The 20,248-nt window shown below is 40.3% G+C and overlaps 1 protein-coding gene across 6 annotated transcripts in view; it reads right to left on the bottom strand.

Annotated features, from left to right (window-relative positions):
• Nucleotides 1-1,564: 1,564 nt before the first annotated feature.
• The window catches only part of syk (spleen tyrosine kinase), a 186,642-nt gene continuing 167,958 nt past the window's right edge, over nucleotides 1,565-20,248 (bottom strand). For all 6 annotated transcript variants that reach the window (XM_043714078.1, XM_043714088.1, XM_043714053.1 and 3 more), the window contains 4 exons: nucleotides 15,599-15,788; nucleotides 14,103-14,243; nucleotides 8,679-8,791; nucleotides 1,565-2,685 (listed from right to left, as the gene is read on the bottom strand). In XM_043714078.1, coding sequence (XP_043570013.1) covers nucleotides 2,610-2,685; nucleotides 8,679-8,791; nucleotides 14,103-14,243; nucleotides 15,599-15,788 — 520 coding nt within the window. In that variant the 3' untranslated portion in view covers nucleotides 1,565-2,609. The remainder of the gene's footprint in view (nucleotides 2,686-8,678; nucleotides 8,792-14,102; nucleotides 14,244-15,598; nucleotides 15,789-20,248) is intronic.

Below are 20,248 nucleotides of genomic sequence, written 5' to 3'. Positions count from 1 at the left end.
ACCTCTCCCGTCACCTGAGGCATGGTGATACTCAGATTAAACTGGTCATCTCACTTTCTAATGAGAGAACAGCCCAATAATCTGGTAAGGCTATAGCGACTTTACCTTTAATATAATTATGTAAAATATGTTTTAACAGTGATTAATGATAGGGCGTTGGTCTTAATAGATGAGTTACCATCAAATTGACTGGCATGTTATCTAATGAACTAAACAGTCTTGTGATTTAGGGTTCAGTGTGCAAGTTGGACCCTCCACTTCAATTTTTCTTTGATTAACAGGGCAGTCACCAGTTCAACGTTTAAAGCAATATAACAATTGAGTTATTTAGTCAACAGGTTAGTCATGTGTTTAGATTTGAATGGCCATCTGTTCGACTAACTCAAATGTTTTAAACCATTTAGCTCTGAAAGCTTTGTGCAATGAATTTTCATTATGAATATTTCCTTGAGCTTCAGATGCCAATAATGAATTCAGGTTAGTAGTGGTTATTGATAGTTATCAAGGGAAGAGTGATCTTCATTTTACTTGACAATCTTATGACACAAGATGATTACAGTCTTTGGAAAGAAGTGGAGGATGACTGTTTGATTATTTTGACCATTTTATGACCACTTAAAGGGATGAAGCCTTTTTTTCAAGTGGAGTTTGAATAACTGTTTATTTTGACAGTTTCGTGACCATTGCAACACCTTCATAATGCTATTATAAAGTTCTGCCATAGTATACACTTTTGTCAATGAGCATGCAAAGATAATGGGGAGTGTGGAGGGGATATGGGTGTGGATGGGGGTGTGAGGGCACGCGGGTGAGGGAAGAGGGCTGAAAAATTCATTTACAGAACTGAGCTGATGTTCCAGCTGGCCTTCTAACCTCTCCATACAGCATCTGCATTCTCTCATTCCCATCTTGGACTTGCTTCAAGCGATGTTGGCCCTAACCTCCAGACTGCTTCCACCATCTCATCATGAAAATAGCATGGACTGGTAATGCAAGACAAGAGGTGGGCTGGTATTACCAAAACAAAATCTCCAAACTTGCAATTCCTGCCTTGAAGATGAAAATCTGGGTCAGAATCTCCATTCACGGAGCACTTGATCACATCAATTTGGGGTCATTCAACACATTTCATGTACAATGGACTGCTTTGTGCTTGTGTTGTTATTTAAGATTTTTTGGGTCTTTTTCATGTCCCAAGATCGTATTATCAACAAAGTTTGATCTATTGCCAACATACTTATAAACCAAAATCCTTCCTCTTCTTCAACTGGTGCATGAGTTTTCATTCACATCTGAATGACTTAACTTAGGAGAGGATCCTCAACTTAACAGCTGTCTCAAAAGTTAGCACTTCCAACAATATAGCTTTCCTTCATCACTGCAGTGGCATGTCAAATTAGGTTACTTACTCATGTTTTGAAATTGGACTTGAATACACAGACTTTTGACTAAGGAGGGAAAGTGCTTTCAAATGCATTATATCAAGATAACTTAAAATATAAAGATCATCTGTACAAATTCCTCTTAATTCTGGAGGTCTGTTAGTTATATCTGCAGTTATATTGAAAGATATGGATCGGATAGAAGGGCCAAATTTCCAAAATAACTTGGGAGGAAATTTTTATATAGCCCCACATTTGAAATGAAAAGCGAGACCCAACCTGACAATTGGGAACCCTGGCTGACGTTTTACCAGTAGCCACAAAAGAGGTAAAAGTGGCCACTGTGTAGCCTGCAGGAAGCTGAAGAGGACGTCTCCATGTTGAAACATCTGTGAAGGCAAGCTAAGCTTTCTTATTTACCTTTTTGGAGTCAGTCCAGGAGGTTCTGCAAATAGAAGGGCTCACCAAAAGCTGCAACAGTGTAACAGGACAGCTACATAAAGGAGACATATTGGTCAGAACCAGGGTTTATCTGACAGTCTTACCATTTAACAGCAACCCTTACAAATACCAGTAAAATGCCAGTAGGGGGCAGGTAATAGTTGCTAAACAACAAATTAATTCAGGTTGGCAGAAACCATTCCACTGCTGTTCATAGAGCCTCTTGTGATAATGTCGCTACCTCTGAGCCAGAAGATCCAGGTCCAAATCCCAGCTGCTCCAAAGCTGTATAGTAAAATCTCAAAATAAGTTGATTAGAAAATATCTCTCTGGCAGTTTTTTGTCCATGGAAGTATCCTGTGTTGCTAGGAAGACAGGAGAAACCCCCTCCCTACCAAATCCCAAATGCCTTCTTCCATTATTCTGTTAGGTCTCCCATTCCCCAGCACAGCTCTAAAGAGCTGGTATAATCTAAACTGTGAAAATCATCCAACCTATCATCCCTGGATATGTGGTTCCACTAATTGGAATTTGAAGTGTAACATCAAATAGGGAGAGTCCTGGAATAACCAGTTTGCAGCAAATTGCTTAGCCTTCAGGTATAAACAAGCCATTTTACTCTTTCCAGACTTAAGAACTTTGACCATTTTAAAATTTATATTGATAATGGAATGAGGCATTTTCATATTAATCAGTGAATATAATTTGCATATGACGAGCAAAAAAATCTTAATCTTTTCTAAATGCTGGTTAAAAGCTTCTCTTTGAAAGGAAGTACAGGGTATTCTATTCCTTTGAAATAGTGTAGTAGTATTCACGCAGTCTGTGTTCCACAGTGACAAATCCTGGCCGATCATTAGCTCTGGAGAGAAGAAAGAAAATGCACAATAACTGCATTTTTCAGCAAGTTAACCTGGAAACAGAATTACACATCAAGCTTTCCCCAATCTGTTATTGGCAGATAGTACAAATGACATCAAATTACAATATGCATAAGGTTTTGGACTAATGGTACTAATTAGTCACACGGCATTTCAATTCTTCCAACATTTTACAATGATAAACACTTTTTCTCTTTGGTGGCCATTGCTAAAAGGAGCAAAGATCAGCTTTCATGATGTCAACTGGAAATTTTTCAGCAACTGTATACAATCTAGAGATGGGCAGATCCACTGCAGAACTCAGCTGAGTGTCTCACTCACTGCTGAACAGGAGCATATGCTCCTGATTTTTGTCTGATGATGTTGGACTCCAACTGTACGACCCACTTTTTTTGGATTAATGGTGCTGGAAGAGCACAGCAGTTCAGGCAGCATCCAAGGAGCAGCAAAATCGACGTTTCAGGCAAAAGCCCTTCATCACTTTATTCCTGATAAAGGGCTTTTGCCCAAAACGTCGATTTTGCTGCTCCTCGGGTGCTGCCTGAACTGCTGTGCTCTTCCAGCACCACTAATCCAAAATCTGGTTTCCAGCATCTGCGGTCATTGTTTTTACCCTGTATGACCCACTGCCTTGGGAAAGCAACCATATAATCAAAGACTCCTTCCAGCTCGCTTATAATCTCTTCCACCCTCTTCTGTCGTACAGAACATATAAAAGTTTGAATACACGTACAACAGATTCAAGCTGTTAACAGACTTTTGAATTGATCTCTCAAATGTTGGTTTTGATCTCTCTCTCTGTGCATCTTCACTGTGGCTGTAACACTGTATTCTGCACTCTGTTGGGCGGCACGGTGGCACAGTGGGCGGCACGGTGGCACAGTGGTTAGCACTGCTGCCTCACAGCGCCAGAGACCCGGGTTCAATTCCCGCCTCAGGCGACTGACTGTGTGGAGTTTGCACGTTCTCCCCGTGTCTGCGTGGGTTTCCTCCGGGTGCTCCGGTTTCCTCCCACAGTCCAAAGATGTGCAGGGTCAGGTGAATTGGCCATACTAAATTGCCCATAGTGTTAGGTAAGGGGTAAATGTAGGGGTATGGGTGGGTTTCGCTTCGGCGGGTCGGTGTGGACTTGTTGGGCCGAAGGGCCTGTTTCCACACTGTAATCTAATCTAATCTAATCTAATCTAATCTAATCTGTTCTCCTGTATGCATTTTGTATGTTATGATCTGCCTGTATATCAAGCAAAACAACACTTTTCACTATATCTCAGTACAGTGATAACAATAAATCAATCAATCCTATGAAACATCTTGGGCTGAATCTTATGATATTTTGGCTAAGTATCACTTTTGCTAAGTTTTATGAAAGGTTTCTGTCCATGAGGCTGTCTGAATTTTCTTATGTTATCATCCCAAATTTGTCCTTTAATCTACCATGCCCTTATCGCACCTCCCTTATCAGATGCTAGCTGGATTCTATCAATTTCTGTAGTAAGAAGAAATTGCCAAAGCAAGTATGTTCTAGAGTAGACCATGATCCTTGGCACCAGCACCATTTTTAAAAGGCTGTTGCGTATTTGGCCAAGTACTGACAGTCTGGAACTAAATTGCACATTTAGTGATATTTTGCCTGGTGAAGAAGGGGACATTTGCAGCCTGTTTTGAGGTCCTAGTGAATAGAGTGGTGCAGAATTGGGTGTGAAGACTACAGTATACTACCAGACTTGTTGGAGATTGTCAACTGGGTCAATTATCTGAAGGAGTATCCAACATTGTAGAAAGAAGGTAATCTTATCTTTGCTTCCTCACACTCAATCAATTCTGTTACTACCCAAACCTTCCACCAAGGCACTCACTATTTTGTGCAACATCTTCCCTCACTCAGTTTCACATACCTAATAACCCAACACCATGAACCCTGCTTGGATTCTGCACCTCTCACACTCAATGGAGGCATCTTACATCTTTTCCCCAAATGCACAAGTACTAACATCTTTGTCATCCAATTTCATCTTACTCAATTTCTTCCTTTCTCTCAGGGCAGAAAGAACCCAAATTTGTGGTGGGATACCAGTCATTTGGTCCTCATCCCTTATGGTGAAAAGGTCCTGATCATGATTGTCTCAAATGGTTGAATGACTGCTCAAGCCAAAATTGAATGACTGCCCTTGACTTAGTATGCCAAGACCACAGAGTTAAAGGGTGTCTCACATGTTATGACTGAACAATACTCTACTTAAACCTTGAGAAACAGCCATATAATTTAGGCGAATGCAGTGTGTCTGCTGCGTATACTGCTGGCACACAGCTCAGGTGTAACAGAATATTTACAGAATATGGTAATGTGCAGCAACATGTCTATCACCTTGACTGCTGACAACCATAATAAAGTGCTTGACTTTGTGCCTGAACTAAAAGGCAAGACTAAGCAAAGCTGGGTAGGCAAAGCAGAGTTACAATGAGAATCCAAGAAGGTACAAGATTAGAGTGAGTGCTATGAGAACAAATGAGCAGTCCTGAGATATAGAGCTGAAAATGTGTTGCTGGAAATGCGCAGCAGGTCAGGCAGCATCCAAGGAACAGGAGAATCGACGTTTCGGGCATAAGCCCTGTTCCTTGAATGCTGCCTGACCTGCCGCGCTTTTCCAGCAACACATTTTCAGCTCTGATCTCCAACATCTGCAGCCCTCACTTTCTCCTCAGTCCTGAGATATAACCTGGTCCAGCCTGACCTTCACGTCCAGACAAGAGCCCTTAAATAGAATGCAGGAAACAGGGATTATGAGATGGCAAGTACCAACTGGTGAGTCATTTGAACCATCGGAAATTAATCTAGGAAAGGAAACTATGCCACGCTAGGATGGACTAGAGAGAAAGTTAACAAAAGAACATAAGAATCAGCAGCAGTAGTAGGCAAGAAACTCGTTTATTTAGAAACTGGGAAGGTCAGTTTCCTTTCACTGTTCCCTTGTTCAGTTTCTGTTTTTAACTGCTTCAAAAACCTCTACGTGGAGCATAAGAAATAATAGCAGGAGTAGGCCAGTCAGCCCTCAAACATGCACTGTCTTTCAACAAAGTCATAGCTGATTGGCATCAGGCCTTAAACCCTCTTTTGTGCCAGCTTAACATAGCTCACAACACCCCAGTATTTCAAAATCTATTCATCTCTAAATTCTTTCAGTGATCTAGCCTCCAAATTTCACAGGGATAGAAATCTCCAAACATTCACTACCCTCTGGAAGAAGAAATTCCTTCACATATCAGTTTTATGTGGGTGCATCATTATTTGAGACTTCCCTACTAGTGGAAACCTCTATCCTTTCAAGTCCCCTTGGATTTGAGTATATTTCATTAAGACAATCAAGAAAGTTAATAGAATACTGTTCTTTATATTGAGAGGATTGGGGTATAAGGACATAGACATTATGCTGCAGTTATCCAAAACCCTGGTTAGAACCTGCTTGGAGCAGATCTGAGCATCATACCGTGGGAGGATACATTGGTGTTAGAGGGAGGACAATTGGGTTACATGAATAATACATGAGAGATTATACAAATTAGGCCTCAAGGATTGTCTAGAATTTTTAAGGTTAAGGGGTGATCTGATAGAAGTCTTCAAGACATTAAACAGGAAAATACTGGGTAGATAAAGATAAACTATTTCTAAAGTTTGAAGGTTATAGATCTCAGGGGTGTAGTCTAAGAATTAAGGTCAGGCAGTTCAGGGGAGATGCTAGGAAGTACTTCTTTATACAAAAGGTGGTAGATGTTTGGAACTCTCTTCCAAAAATGACTGTGAATTTTCAATCCGAGGCAGATCATTTTTTGTTAATTAAAAGTACTAAGGAAAATTGGCCAAAGGTCAGCTTGGGAGTTAGGCCATAGATAAGCCATGATTTCCCTGAATGGTATAACAAGCTTAAGTGGCTAAATGGCCTACTCCTGTTACAATATTTATATAATCCAAATAATTATCCAATGTCCTCTTGAATGCCTGAATTGAACTTGCCTGCACCTCACTCCCAGGCACCATACATTAATTACAGGCTGAGTGAAAAGGTTTTTCCTCAATTCACACTTGCTACTTTTGGAGATCACTTTAAACTTATGCCCTCTCGTTCCTTTTACAAATGGAAACAGTTTCTCCCTATCTATTCTATCCAGGCCGCTCATGATTTTGCAAACTTTTATCAGTCTCCTCTCAGCTTTCTTCTCTCCAAGGAAAAGAGTCCCAAACTCATGAATCTGTCCTCAAAACTGAATTTCAATGAATATTTTTTGCTGTAGTACATAACTCTTTGAGGCCATATAGACAACTCCTACCAATGACCTCTTTTTCTTGCTATTGCTTAATTCTATTCAAACTGAGTTGAAATTGTGGTCTGTTCTACCTGTAATCACTATTCATAACTGCACTGGTATATTAACAAAGTTATTTCATCATCTTTTCCTTTCTGCCTATTCTTCCAGAACTTTTACCTCTTTCGAATATAGAGTTCCCAGAATAGTCGCCCTGCAACCACATCTCCAAAACAGATATTAAGTCATTATTTTTATTTCTATTCATAACATCAACGTCTCCAGCCCTAATACTGTCACAGCACCAGCAGTAGAGGCCACAACACCAAATCATGCCAGACTACTCCACAGTTGCCATCTAGGTTAGGGCAGTTTCATTATGGAGGGATGCCCAGCACCATATGAATTAATGACTTTCTCCATTTCTTCAGGTAGGTTTCACCATCTTCTTTTCAATACCGCACACATACTCTCTCTACTACTATCACTACTTCCCACCAATGCACATGCTCCACTTCTGTCGCTCTTGCCAGTAATATCCTCCCCACTCATGCCAACCCTCAACACCATTAATCCTGCATGCCCTCTCCACTGTCTACTTACCCACTCAGGACACCTCCCCACCCTTGCACCAACAGTAACATCAGTGCCATCTTCTTTTCATCTTTAGTAAGAACTACTTCTCTTTCATTCCAGGAGAAAAACAACACACAATATAGCAGAAAGAGTAAAGATGTGTGGTGTGCTGCCCATCATTCAGATGAGGAGAGGATCCTGACTCTACAGCCCTAAGAAGTACCTGAACTGGTATCAGAGGCAGCAGTTAATTTACTGTGCCAGGATCCTTTGAGTAAGATCTGCTTCCTTGACTTTAGTGATACATATTGACAACTATGACAAGCTTCCTAGCTATGTATCTGCACTAAACAGCAAGGAAAAACAGCAGTAATATGAGCCTTCTATCTCTGGCAAATGGGGCAAAGTGCAAAAAAGCAAGGGCAGGGCAATGCAAGGCAACGATGCTGTGAGCATCCGGGTAGTCTCAAACTGAGGTTGCGGTATGACAGCGTGAAAAGCCTAGAAATGCAGCTGATCCAGTCTAGAAGCCGGATGCAAGGCCCTGAGAACATAGTCCTTGCTGTAGCATTATAACTGGTCTGAGATATAGCATTAAAGTGCAAAAATGTCATATAATTGGATCAGTGATATGCCACGAAAGTCTCAGAAGCTGACACAAGTCAGATGCTAATGACTAGTGCCTGTAGAGTGTTCCCTGAGATATTGGTGCTCAGTTTCCAACATGGAGGGTCTTCAGAGCAAGTGGTGAGTTTATTCCACCAGTTACATATTTTGGTCTCCTTGTCAAGTTTTACCAGTGCTAGCATATTTTTTGAATTTGTTTAAAAGGCTGAATATTAAGGAGGTGGGTTGTGCTGTTAAAAAGGCATTTAACAAATGTTGATCCTCATCATTTGAGATCTCGTCACTGTCTAGTGAACATTTCACCAAAGCATACTAAAGCATAAAAGATAGAGTGAGATGATCTTGACATCGAAGTGAGCCTCGCAGTACTTGATTCTGCCTCACATCTTACCACAGACCACATTACTCAGACTCCTGTAGGTTTCTGCCCCAGGTTTTATGCTGTTAACTGAAACATGAGGAAATGACTTACTTGTATGTCCAACATTCTCGCATCAATTCATACATTTCAACAGGACATCTCACTGGAGAATCCAGTCGATTATTTGATTCAATCATTTGTACAACCTCTTGGCCTTTCATTCCCTATGCAGAAATCAAATATTTAATGAACTCTAAGTTGCAAATAAGTACACTGAATAAGCAGATGGTTTTCATAGCATTTAACCCTAGGAAGTGAAAAAAAGATCACAAGCAGATACCTGAGGCTGAATTTTACCTGATGCCATTGGGCATGGCTGGAGAGTGGGAGCACCTGAAAAATGGGCAGGTGTGCACATTGGAATAGTTGAGAGGTTCCACAGAGACAGATATGGTGTACATGGTTTGGATACTTGTAATATTATCAAACTAGTTAATGCTAATTGTACCTATTGCCATCATGCAATAACCATACCTTAGCATTTAAGTTAAGTACCTATTCTCATTAAGACTGTTTGGAGCTCTATCATCTACTACTGTTACTTAGACAGGTCTTTGGACTCACCATGCCAAGGAGCATTGGTGGCTGCCAGCCATTCCAGCCAGTAACTGCCAGTGGTTGAAAAGCAAATCTCAATATGACAATGGTTATCACTCCTAGTGGCATTGCTAGACCTGTAAAGCTGCTGGCCCTTGACTGGCTAGGAGGAAGTAAGGACTGCAGATGCTGGAGATCAGAGTCAGGAATGTGGTGCTGGAAAAGCACAGAAGGTCAGGCAGCAGGAGAATCAACATTTTGGGCAAGGGCCCTTCATCAGGAATGAGGTTTGTGAGCCAAGGGGGTAGAGAAATAAATGGGAAGGGGGTGGGGCAAGGGGCAAGGGGCAAGGTAGCTGAGAGTGCAATAGGTAGATGGAGATGGGGGTAATGCTGATAGGTCAGAGAGGAGGGTGGAGCAGATATGGAAACCACCCTCATGAACTGTCCTACCTGTCCATCTTCCTTCCCACCTATCCGCTCCACCCTCCTCTCCGACCTATCGCAATTACCCCCACCTCCATCTGCCTATCACACTCGCAGCTACCTTCTCCCCAGCCCCACCCCCTTGTCATTTATCTCTCCACCCCCTCGGCTCACAACCTTATTCCTGATGAAGAGCTCTTGCCCAAAACATTGATTCTCCTGCTCCTCGGATGCTGCCAGACCTGCTGTATTTTTCCAGCACCACACTCTCGACTTTGATCAGCTGGTAGCTCTTAGGTGCAGGATATCTCATGAGAATTTGAGGCCCTGGCAGTTGGCTTCCCATAAGCAATTTGGAATTCTATTCCATTGGAGCTCTGGGTTTAGTTCAGCATTAGTTGCCAACAATCCCTGCCATCTAGATAGATTGCTCCCTTTGCACCCAGTTTCACAGTATAGGCAGAGAACAAAATATTATTTGTGTAGCTGAACCTGAAAATAAAGTCAAGAGAAGGAAACTAGTGGATTTACTGTGAGCAAAAAATTGCACTTGAGATAACAGATCATTAGTTTAATGTCAGTTGTGCAGGAGCTGCTAAAACACATCACTGGAGTAACTTAGTTTGTAAAAGTATATGCTAATCCAAGAAAATCAGGAAGAATATCTGATAACAAAAACAGAAGTTGCTGGAAAATCTTAGTAGGTCTGGCAGTCTCTGTGAAGGAAAATCAGAGTTAACGTTTCAGGTCCAGTGATCCTTCCTCAATATCTGATAAACCTAGTTACATTTTTTAGGAGGTCATTGTCAAGTTGGGAAAAGGAGACAGACAAAGGAAATATCCCCAGATCGGTGGGGTGAGGCAAGAGGTTTTAACAACAGATATTATTAGGGGTTCAAGTTTTCACCACATGTATTTACTTGGTTGAGCTATTTATTCTCATCAGTTACATTTCACTCCATTGAATTATTTAATTTCCTATTGCTGATTGTATTAGAAAGCACTGATTTTTTTTGTTTAAGAGTCATCAATTTCTTCATTATTATTGGACCGAATTTTATGATGTGTCCTACACTTCCAATTATTTAATGGAAACAAAGGGAGGCATCAAGTTGTTTAGGTAAGAACATAAATTTGTGAATGGAAATGGATCAGTGGGAGGGATCAGTGGGCAAAATTACAGCAAATTGGGTTCAATGTCAGAAAGTGTGATGTGACCTAATTGAGGTCTTTAAATGATTAAGGAATTGCAGAAGATGGATACAGTGAAATTAATTCCTCGAGAGGGACAATCCAGATAAATGGGGCATTATTAGGTGAACCAGGAGTGAAGTCCAAAAGCACTTTTGAACACACAGCACAATTTTTAACTCTATTGCTTAAATGGTTCAGAATGTTAATTAAACTGAAATTTACAAACCAAAGTCAACTTCTTTAATAGGCTATAAGTCATGTAGCAGAAATATCCAATTCAACCCATCAACTCAGCTCCACTATTCTATAAGATAATGGATGATCCGGTAACCCTCAACTCCACTTTCCTGCCTTTGCCCCATAACCCTTGATGTGCTTAGAGTAAAAATCTGTTTACCTCAGCCTTGATTATTCTTCATGGCCCAACATCTATAGCTCTATACAGTAACAAATTCCACAGATTTACTACCTTCTAAGAGAATAAATCCCTCTTCATCTGTCCAAATTGGGAAATCCTTTACTCTGAGTTTATGCCCTCTGGTCCTATACTCTCCCACAAAGGAACAACCTCTCAGCATCCAGCCTTTCATACCTCCTAAGATTTTTATATGTTTCAATAAAGTCTCTCTTCTTCTAAACTCCCATGGGTACAAGCCCAACATACTTAACCTCTCCTCATCAAAAAAAACTGCACACCTATATCAACGTAATGAAGCTTCTCTGGATTGCCTCCAATGCCAGTAAATTTTTTTTAGATAAAGCGACTAAAACTATTCACACTTTTCTAGGTGTGGTCTAACTTGCACCTTGTATAGTCTTAGCAAGACTTCCCCAATTTTATACTCCATTCCCTTTGAAATAAAGTCCAACCATTCCATTTTCCTTCCCTATTATCTGCTAAGTTTGATTGTCAACATTTTATGATTCATGCATGAAGATGCCCAAGTCCTTCTATGCTGCAGCTGTCTTCAGTCTTTCTCCGTTTAAATAATATTCAGCTCTCCTACACTTCCTGGCAAAGTGAACAAGTTCACATTTTCCACATTACATTCCATCTGCCAATGTTTTGCCCATTCACCTTGTCAATATTACTCAGTAGACTCTGTGTCGTCTTTTCCAACTGCCTTTCCACCTATTTTTGCGTCATCTGTACAAATCATATGTTCAATCTCCTCATCTAGACCATGAGTACATATTGTAAATAATTGTCGCCTTGGCACTAATCCCTAATCCACTAATTACAGGTTGGCATTCTGAAAATGCCTCTGTATTCCAACTTGCTGTCTTATATTAGTTAATCAATACTCTATCCATACTATATATCTTATTCCTGACATCATGGAGTCTTATCTTATTAAGTGGCCTTACGTGCAGGACATTATTGAATGCCTTTAAGAAATCTAAATATATTAGATTTACTGATTCCCATTTATCCATACTGCTACAACTCCACAAATAATTCTAATAGATTTTCCCCATCATGAAGCCATGTTGACTCTGCTTGATGAAATTATGTATTTCTAAATGTTCTGCTATTCTATACTTTGTAATAAATGTTAATATTTACCCAATGACTGATGTTAAGCTAACTGGCATTGTTTTTTTTCTTAAATTCAGTCTTAAATAAAGTATATGAGAAAAAGTAAGTTCAAGGAGTTGATGTACAGGTCAGCCAAGATCAGACTGAATGACAGAATGGACTTGTGTTACAGAAAGGTCCATTCCTGTTGCTATACATGAATGTGAATATTGGATGGAGGATGACACAAATAAGAAGTCTGGTCCCTGGGAAATAAAAGAGGTAGAACATAATGTATCTCTAAATTTCAACCCATATTTGAGGTTACTTCCAAAATTGCCAGTAAAGCAGTTCCCTGGGTAGCTGAACACCCAAATTACATTATTGTGCACCTACTGCCCACTTTTAATCTGGCAACCTAGCTCCTCGGGCAGCGGAGCTGCTGAGTGGTGTCTTAGTGAAACCTTTCACAAATAGAAGATATGAACAGTTCTGCTAGAGAGATTGTTTATATAACAATATTTCTGTATTTTCTCTATTTATAAAATTTTTTACGCCATTAGCATTGAGTGAGAAAGAAACATTGATACAGAATAATGTTTCAATATGGAAGTCTATATTTAATATTTTAACACCTGCTGATGATATTGGTAGCTGACAAGTTTGTCAGTTTATATGTACTGGTCTTAGCATTATGCTGCTCACATATGGAATTCCAGATTTGCATTGTGATTTGGCCCTGCAACTGTGAATGTACGTTATGTTTTGAAGGGAGCACTTTTGACAAAGTGTCACAGGGCATACACACCCAGGGAATTTGAGGGCAGTGGGCCTTACGTCATTCTGGTATAGCCTCCATCGTAGAGTCATAGAGTTGTACAACATGGAAACAGACCCTTCGGTCCAACTCATCCATGTCAACTAGATATCTTATATTAATCTTAAAAGCCCCAATTGCCAGCACTTGGCCCATATCCCTCTAAACCCTTCCCATTCACATATCTATCCAGATACCTTTTAAATGCTGTAATTGCATCAGCCTTCACCATTTCCACTGGCAGTTCATTCCATACACACACCACCCTCTGCATGAAAAATTTGACCCTTAGGTCCTTTTGTAAAATTTTCCCCTCTCACCCTAAACCTATGCCCTCTAGTTCTGGACTCTCCCACTTCATAGAAAAGACCTGGTCCATTTACTCTATCCATGCCCCTCATGATTTTATAAATCTCTACAAAGTCAACCCTCAGCCTCCAATGCTCCAGGAAAGACAGACCCAGCCTATTCAGCCTCTCCCTTTAGCTTAAACCCTCCAAACCTGGCAACATGCTTGTAAATCTTTTCTGAACCCTTTCAAGTTTTACAACATCCTTCCAATAGGGGGTATTTGTTTCGCAAAAAACATTAACATTAGCTTAATTCCTAATTTTAGTCAGATATTTTTATCCTAGTCCATCGTATTAGCAGATATGTATCTAAGGTAATTAGATACATATCTAATTACCTTAGGTGGAGTTATAATTCAGATCAGCTATGCTGCCAGAGTGATGAACAGGCTCAAAAACGTTACTCTGATTTCTATATTGCTGCAATATTCCTATATTTGATTCTTATAAAAATAGGCTGAATAAGAGCATAAGCTGTTACATTTTTCATTATAAATAGCAACACTGATTTTGATAACACTCTGACAGACCTGTAATTTAATTTTGATTTCCCGACAACACTGCAGTTGGGCAAAGTGAGCACTGACATGACCGAGGCAACATTATATTATATTACACAGAAATTATGTATACCTTGTAGGGCTTTAAACCATAGGAAAATGCCTCCCACATCATCACACCAAAACTCCAGACATCACTTTTGCTGGAAAACTTGAAGAAATTAATGGATTCTGGTGCATACCACTTTATTGGCCACTTGCCAGTACTTTTAGCCTAAAATGAATTTAAAAGAGAAAACAAATGATTTTATAGCAATTAGTGCCCTTGAGAAAATCAGAATGTAGTGTCATAATATTGACAATTTTTTCTGTGTTGTACTTTGGTATTAGGGTTGATCACAGTGCTAATTGTTTTGGGTGTGTATATTTAACACTGCTGTTGCTTAACCTGAGAAAAAGAGAAGGCAGAATTGAGTGCTTGCAGACTGGGCTGACCAGAAGCCTAAAATAAAATAATAATTAGCTGTTAAGAGTCATGCTCGTGTTCTTGGTATTCTTGAATAGAACATATTCCATCCTGTGATCAGATTAATTCTTAACCTAGCCTATCTTCACCAGAAACTCAAGTTGTGTATTCACCTTTACCACAATACCAGAAAAACATTTTTGTTTCCTACATTTGATGCTCTTGTGGTCTTTATCAGTCTTATTTTCATTATAATAACTGTTTTACAATCTGAATTGGGTTAAACACAAAACTATCAAAGGACTTCACTAGGTAGATTCTGAGCCAGGACAAGTAATTAAAGCCATGGTCAAAGGAATAGATTCCAAGTGACTTTTGTAAGTTTGGAGGATTTTTTGAAGATTGCATAAGAAAGTTAATATTGAGTCAGTTGATAGTTTGCTACTGAAGTTGGAGTTGTGGGAAGTGGGTGTTATGATGAAGCAGGGATGCAAAAGAGATCATAGCTGGATTGTGTACTCTCAGATGCAGGTCTTGAGCAAATAGCAAAGTTACAGTGGACGTAACTGGTGGGATTGCAACCATGAACCCAAAGCATACCTTTATACATACACACATATATATTAGAATCATAGAATCCATACAGTGTGGAAGCAGGCCACTTGGCCCAACATGTCTACATTGTCCCTCCAAAGAGGATCCCATTCAGACCCATTCCCCTACCCTACTATTCTACATTTACCCCTAACTAACAATTCACCTGACCTGCACATCTTTGGATTGTGGGAGGAAACCTATGCAGACATGGGGAGAATGTCTAAACTCCACACAGACAGTTGTCTGAGGCTGGAATCAAACCTGGGTCTCTGGCGCTGTGAGGCAGCAGTACTAACCACTGAGCCACCATGTCACCCACATATATACACACAGACATAAATACAGGCATTACATATTTTTAAAAAGACACAATCCATTACTCAAGTAAGAAACGCTTCTGTTTGCAAGTTATGAATGCTACTTCTGACAATTGTCGAATGATTGCTTCATAATCCGCTATAAATTTCATTATATCACACATAATATCTGAACTTAAATCAGAGAAATTAAGAAGCAATGATACTTCAGAATGGTTGAAATCATAAAATAATATGCACACAACTTACCTTGTAGTAATTCTCCTCAGAGTTTATGGCTTTTGACAGGCCAAAATCACTGATTTTAGCATAATGCTGAGTTACGAGAAGAACATTCCTTGCAGCCAAATCCCTGTGAACATAATTTTTCTCTTCCAAGTACTTCATTCCCATGGACACTTGATGTACTAATTCAACTATATTGGTTATAGTAACATCTCTGAAAATTTAAAACATTATTGAAATATTATTACAGGAGAAGTTAAAACAAACTAGTTTCATCATCAATGAGCAACATATATTCCAAGGAATCCAGCTTTTCCTGCATGTGAACATCACATACTGATTGCTTATTACCAGTTTCTTAATATTTTCTTGTTTTTCTGCTGGCCAACAAGATTATGAGAGATATAAAATGGAATGTGATACTGGAGAAGACACAGGCAATGGAGTTTTTGTGCAGTAATTCTTTTTTCACTAGTTGAGATTGTAAGGCTGGTCAAGAGAGCTTTAGAATTGTTGAGCAAGAAAAGCACAAGAACAGGGATGAGTTTGAGGTAGGAGCTGAGGTGAGCTTTTTATGAAAGTGGACGTGGGCTCAGTGTATGGCATGAGCTATTCAACTCTGAGTTGAATAAGAGGTCAGGATAAAAAGCTATCTTTTCCAACACAGCTGAGATAAGCAATGGAATTGATGGAAAGGAACATGCTTGCAGTGGAGCCAAGGACAATTCTTTTAGTGATCCTACTGTTTCAATTATTGTAGTTCACCTAAGACTGGAAATTGAACAAAATATGGCAAAGTGTCATTGTAAAAGAGCAGCTGTTAATCCTATGGCCCATTACCCCAGTCACGGAACGTATAAGAATTTGGTTTCCAAAGTGGTGCAGATTCTGGCCTACCAATGAAAACTGTCATTTGTGCTGAACACAGAGTTGATCCAAAATAAGACCATAAGACATAGGAGCGGAAGTAAGGCCATTCGGCCCATCGAGTCCACTCCGCCATTCAATCATGGCTGATGGGCATTTCAACTCCACTTACCCGCATTCTCCCCATAGCCCTTAATTCCTTGTGACATCAAGAATTTATCTATTTCTGCCTTGAAGACATTTAGCGTCCCAGCCTCCACTGCACTCTGTGGCAATGAATTCCACAGGCCCACCACTCTCTGGCTGAAGAAATGTCTCCGCCCATTGAAGAAATGTAAAACTTGTATTGAAATGCAACATCTGAGCCAATGTGGTATTCTTGCAAAGCTATTTTTTTTTAAAGCTATTAATAGCACTGGTAATCAGGACCCAAAATAATGAGCAGCTGGATTCACAATCAAATTGCTAGTCCATTCCTACTTTGTTACAGAAAGTTAAAGAGCTCTACATCTCTGACAAGAGATTCTACTCAGGTCTCCTTTAGACAGCTCCTGTAAAAGGGTAAAGTAATGTGAGTTTAGGGCATCAAATGGGTAGGATGCCAGTTAAGTAGGTTGTCAGATGGGGAGAATTCTAGGTAAGTAGGGGATAGGGTAGCCAATGGGTATGGTGCCAGGTAAATAGGGTGTTGGATGAGTAGAATGTCGGGGTGCAAGTTGGGAAGGGGATCAGGAATGCTTTGAGTAGTTGGGGTGGTCAGGATATCGGGTCTGGCAAAGGAGTGGTGTTCATACCCCATGGAAGTGGGGATGCACTTTTTTTTCCTGAGGGGAAAGAGGGTATTCAGCCATTAGGGTGAGGTGGGAGGTCTGGATTGAGCAGTGAGTGGGTTGTGGGTATTGGGTCCAGTGGTGAGATAGGGTTATCAGGTCGTAGGGACAATGGGTTTTGAGTCTCATGGTCGGAGACTGTCCTGGGGGCAAATGGGGGTGTTGGGTCCAATGGCAGGGGAGAGGGTGTGTTAGATCAGGTGGGAGAGGAGAGGTATAGAGTCAGAATCTGAAGACTGCTAATGGGTCAGGAGATGTGCAGTTGGGGTTTTGTGGTTGAGAAGTCAGTTTTTTAGTTGGCCAGGAGTTCGGCTATGTAATCCTCCAAATTCTCCAATTTAAATTGATGCTTTTGGAGGGTTTTAAGCACAGAGGAATTGCTTAGAAGAATTTTCAATTTGCTGGGCAATTCCCTTGGCACAGGAGGTAACATATTGGCACAAACAGAGCATTAGTTGACAAACTGGAAACAGCAAGTGAGAATAAATGGATCTTTTTTCAAATGGCAGGCACTCCAGGATGCCACAAGAAGCAGTGTTGGGCCAAGGCTATTCACTCAGACATAAGGGAATCAAATGTAACATTTCCATGTTTGCTGATGACACAGAACTGGTAAGAATTGTGAGCTGTGAGAGGATGCAAGAAGGCTTTAAGGTGATTTAGACAAATGTAGTGAGTGAGCAAACACAACAGATGGAGGACATGCTGGAGATCACAGGACTATTCTATAATTCCCCTATGCTCACTAGAGTTTAGAAGGTTAAGAGGGGATTCAATTGAAACATATCTAAAATATGTAATTCTAACATGGCTGAGCAGACTAGGTGTGGGGAGGATGTTTCCCTGATTGGAAAGTCTAAAATTGGGGACACAATTTAGGACTGAGATGAAGAAACTTTCATTCACTGCAAGAATAATGGACCTGAGGAATTTTCTATCATAGAAGGCTGTGGAGGCCAAATCACTGAATATATGCGAGAAAGGGACAGATACATTTTTAGATGTTAAAGGCATCAAGACATGGGAAGAAGAGAAAATATATCAGTAAGACAGAAAATATTTGGTTAGACCTTTTCTGGATTTCAGCATTCAATTCTGGTTTCCTTTCTATAGGAAGGATATTTTTAAACTTGAAAGGGTGCAGAAAATATTTACAAGAAGGTTGTCGAGTTGGAGGAGTTGAATTTTAGGGAGATACGAAATAGGCTAAGGTTTTTTTTCCCTGGAGCGTTGGAGAGTAAGGGATGACCTAATAGAGGTTTAAAAAATTATTAGGGGCATGGAGAGGCTGAATACAAAGGTCTTTTGCTTCAGGCATGGGAATCCAACACTAGAGGGTGTGGGTTTAAGGTGAGAGGGGAAAGATTTAAAAGGGACCTGAAGGGCAATCTTTTCACACAGAGGGTGGTGTGTGTATGGAAGGAGCTGCCAGAGGAAGTGGTGGAGGCTGGTACAATTATAACATTTAAAAGGCATCTCGATCGGTATATGAATAGGAAAGGTTTAGAGGGATATAGGCCAAACGCTGGCAAATAGGAGTAGATTGGGTGGCATGGTTGTCCAGTAGTTAGCACTGCTAACCATGTCTGTGTGGGTTTCCTCTGGGTGTTCTGGTTTCCTCCCACAGTTCACCAAGATGTGCAAGTTAGGTGAATTCAATTCACCCTTAGTGTTCAAGGATGAGTAGGCTAGGTGCATTAGTCAGGGGAAGTGTAGAATAGTAGGGGTAGGGGAATAGGTCTGGTTGGAAAACTCTTTATTGGGTTGGTGTGGACTTGTAGGGCCTAAACACATGTTTCCACACTGTAGGGATTCTATGATTAATTTAGGATATCTGATCATCATGGACAAGTTGGACTGAATGGTCCATTTTCGTGCTGCACTACTCTATGACTCTATGAATCCATTAAATTAGCCATGATCATAAGGAACAAGAGATCACAAACTTCTTATCCTGCTCTTAGTTTCTCTGTTTCTATGTTTACAAGTGTCTTAAAGGAGGAACAAGAGGTAGCAAGATAGCAAAAGGGAATACCAGAGCTTTGCTGTTTACATGTGGCGTCTTCTAAATTTGGAAGACACAACACAGACTGGATGAGCACTTTGCAAAACACTTACATTCTTTTCATAAAAAATAACTCAGAGCTTCCAGTTGCCTCCCACTTCAAAATACTACCATGTTCCCTAGCCAATATTTCTGTCTTGGGCCTGCTGCAGTGCTTAAGTGAGGCTCAGCGCAAGCTGAAGAACAGTATCTCATCTTCCGCTTGGGGACCCTACAGCCGCTTGGGGACCCTACAGCCTCTTGGACTCAGTATTGAATTCAATAACTTTAGGGTCTAAACATCCTCTTCCAGTGTTTTACCCATTCCCACACCTCAGGCCCAGCCAACCGATTTTCACATATTTGTGGTTCCCACTATCAGTTTTACTTCTTTCCTGCCTTACAATCAGCCATTCCTTTGTTTGCATAACTGTCTTTCTTTCTTTCCAGATTTCTTCTCCAACTCTCTGTTTCCTCTCTTTCTCTCCCATTCCTAGTCAACAGCAGAGGTACCTCATTTTCCAAACTAGTATCAGTTCTGCAGAAGATTCACCAGGCTTAAAATTTTTACTCTGTTGTCTTTCCACAGGTGCTGCCAGACCTGTTGAGTTTATCCTGCAATTGCTGTTTTTATTCCAGGGCTTTTTGCCCAAACAGATTAAAACAATACCACATCAATGGTTCGGTAATTGAAATTCAGAATACTGAAAGTGTCATGATTCAATGACCATAGATATCTTGGAGCTTGTGAAATTAGAGGAGATCATAGCAATAGAGAAGGTTCAGACCCTGGAAAATTTTAAAATTGAGATATTGTTTAACTGGAAGCTCATGTGAAAGTGAAAGCCATCATATTCTTTGAGGCTGCTCTGTCATTAGAGAGAGGGAAATGACTGTGGGGAGTTTAATCCAAGAGTCACTAATCTTATTTAA

The sequence above is a fragment of the Chiloscyllium plagiosum genome, chromosome 2, assembly GCF_004010195.1.
Source record: "Chiloscyllium plagiosum isolate BGI_BamShark_2017 chromosome 2, ASM401019v2, whole genome shotgun sequence".
Lineage (NCBI taxonomy): Eukaryota > Metazoa > Chordata > Chondrichthyes > Orectolobiformes > Hemiscylliidae > Chiloscyllium > Chiloscyllium plagiosum.
This window is presented reverse-complemented; position numbering and strand designations above follow the sequence as displayed.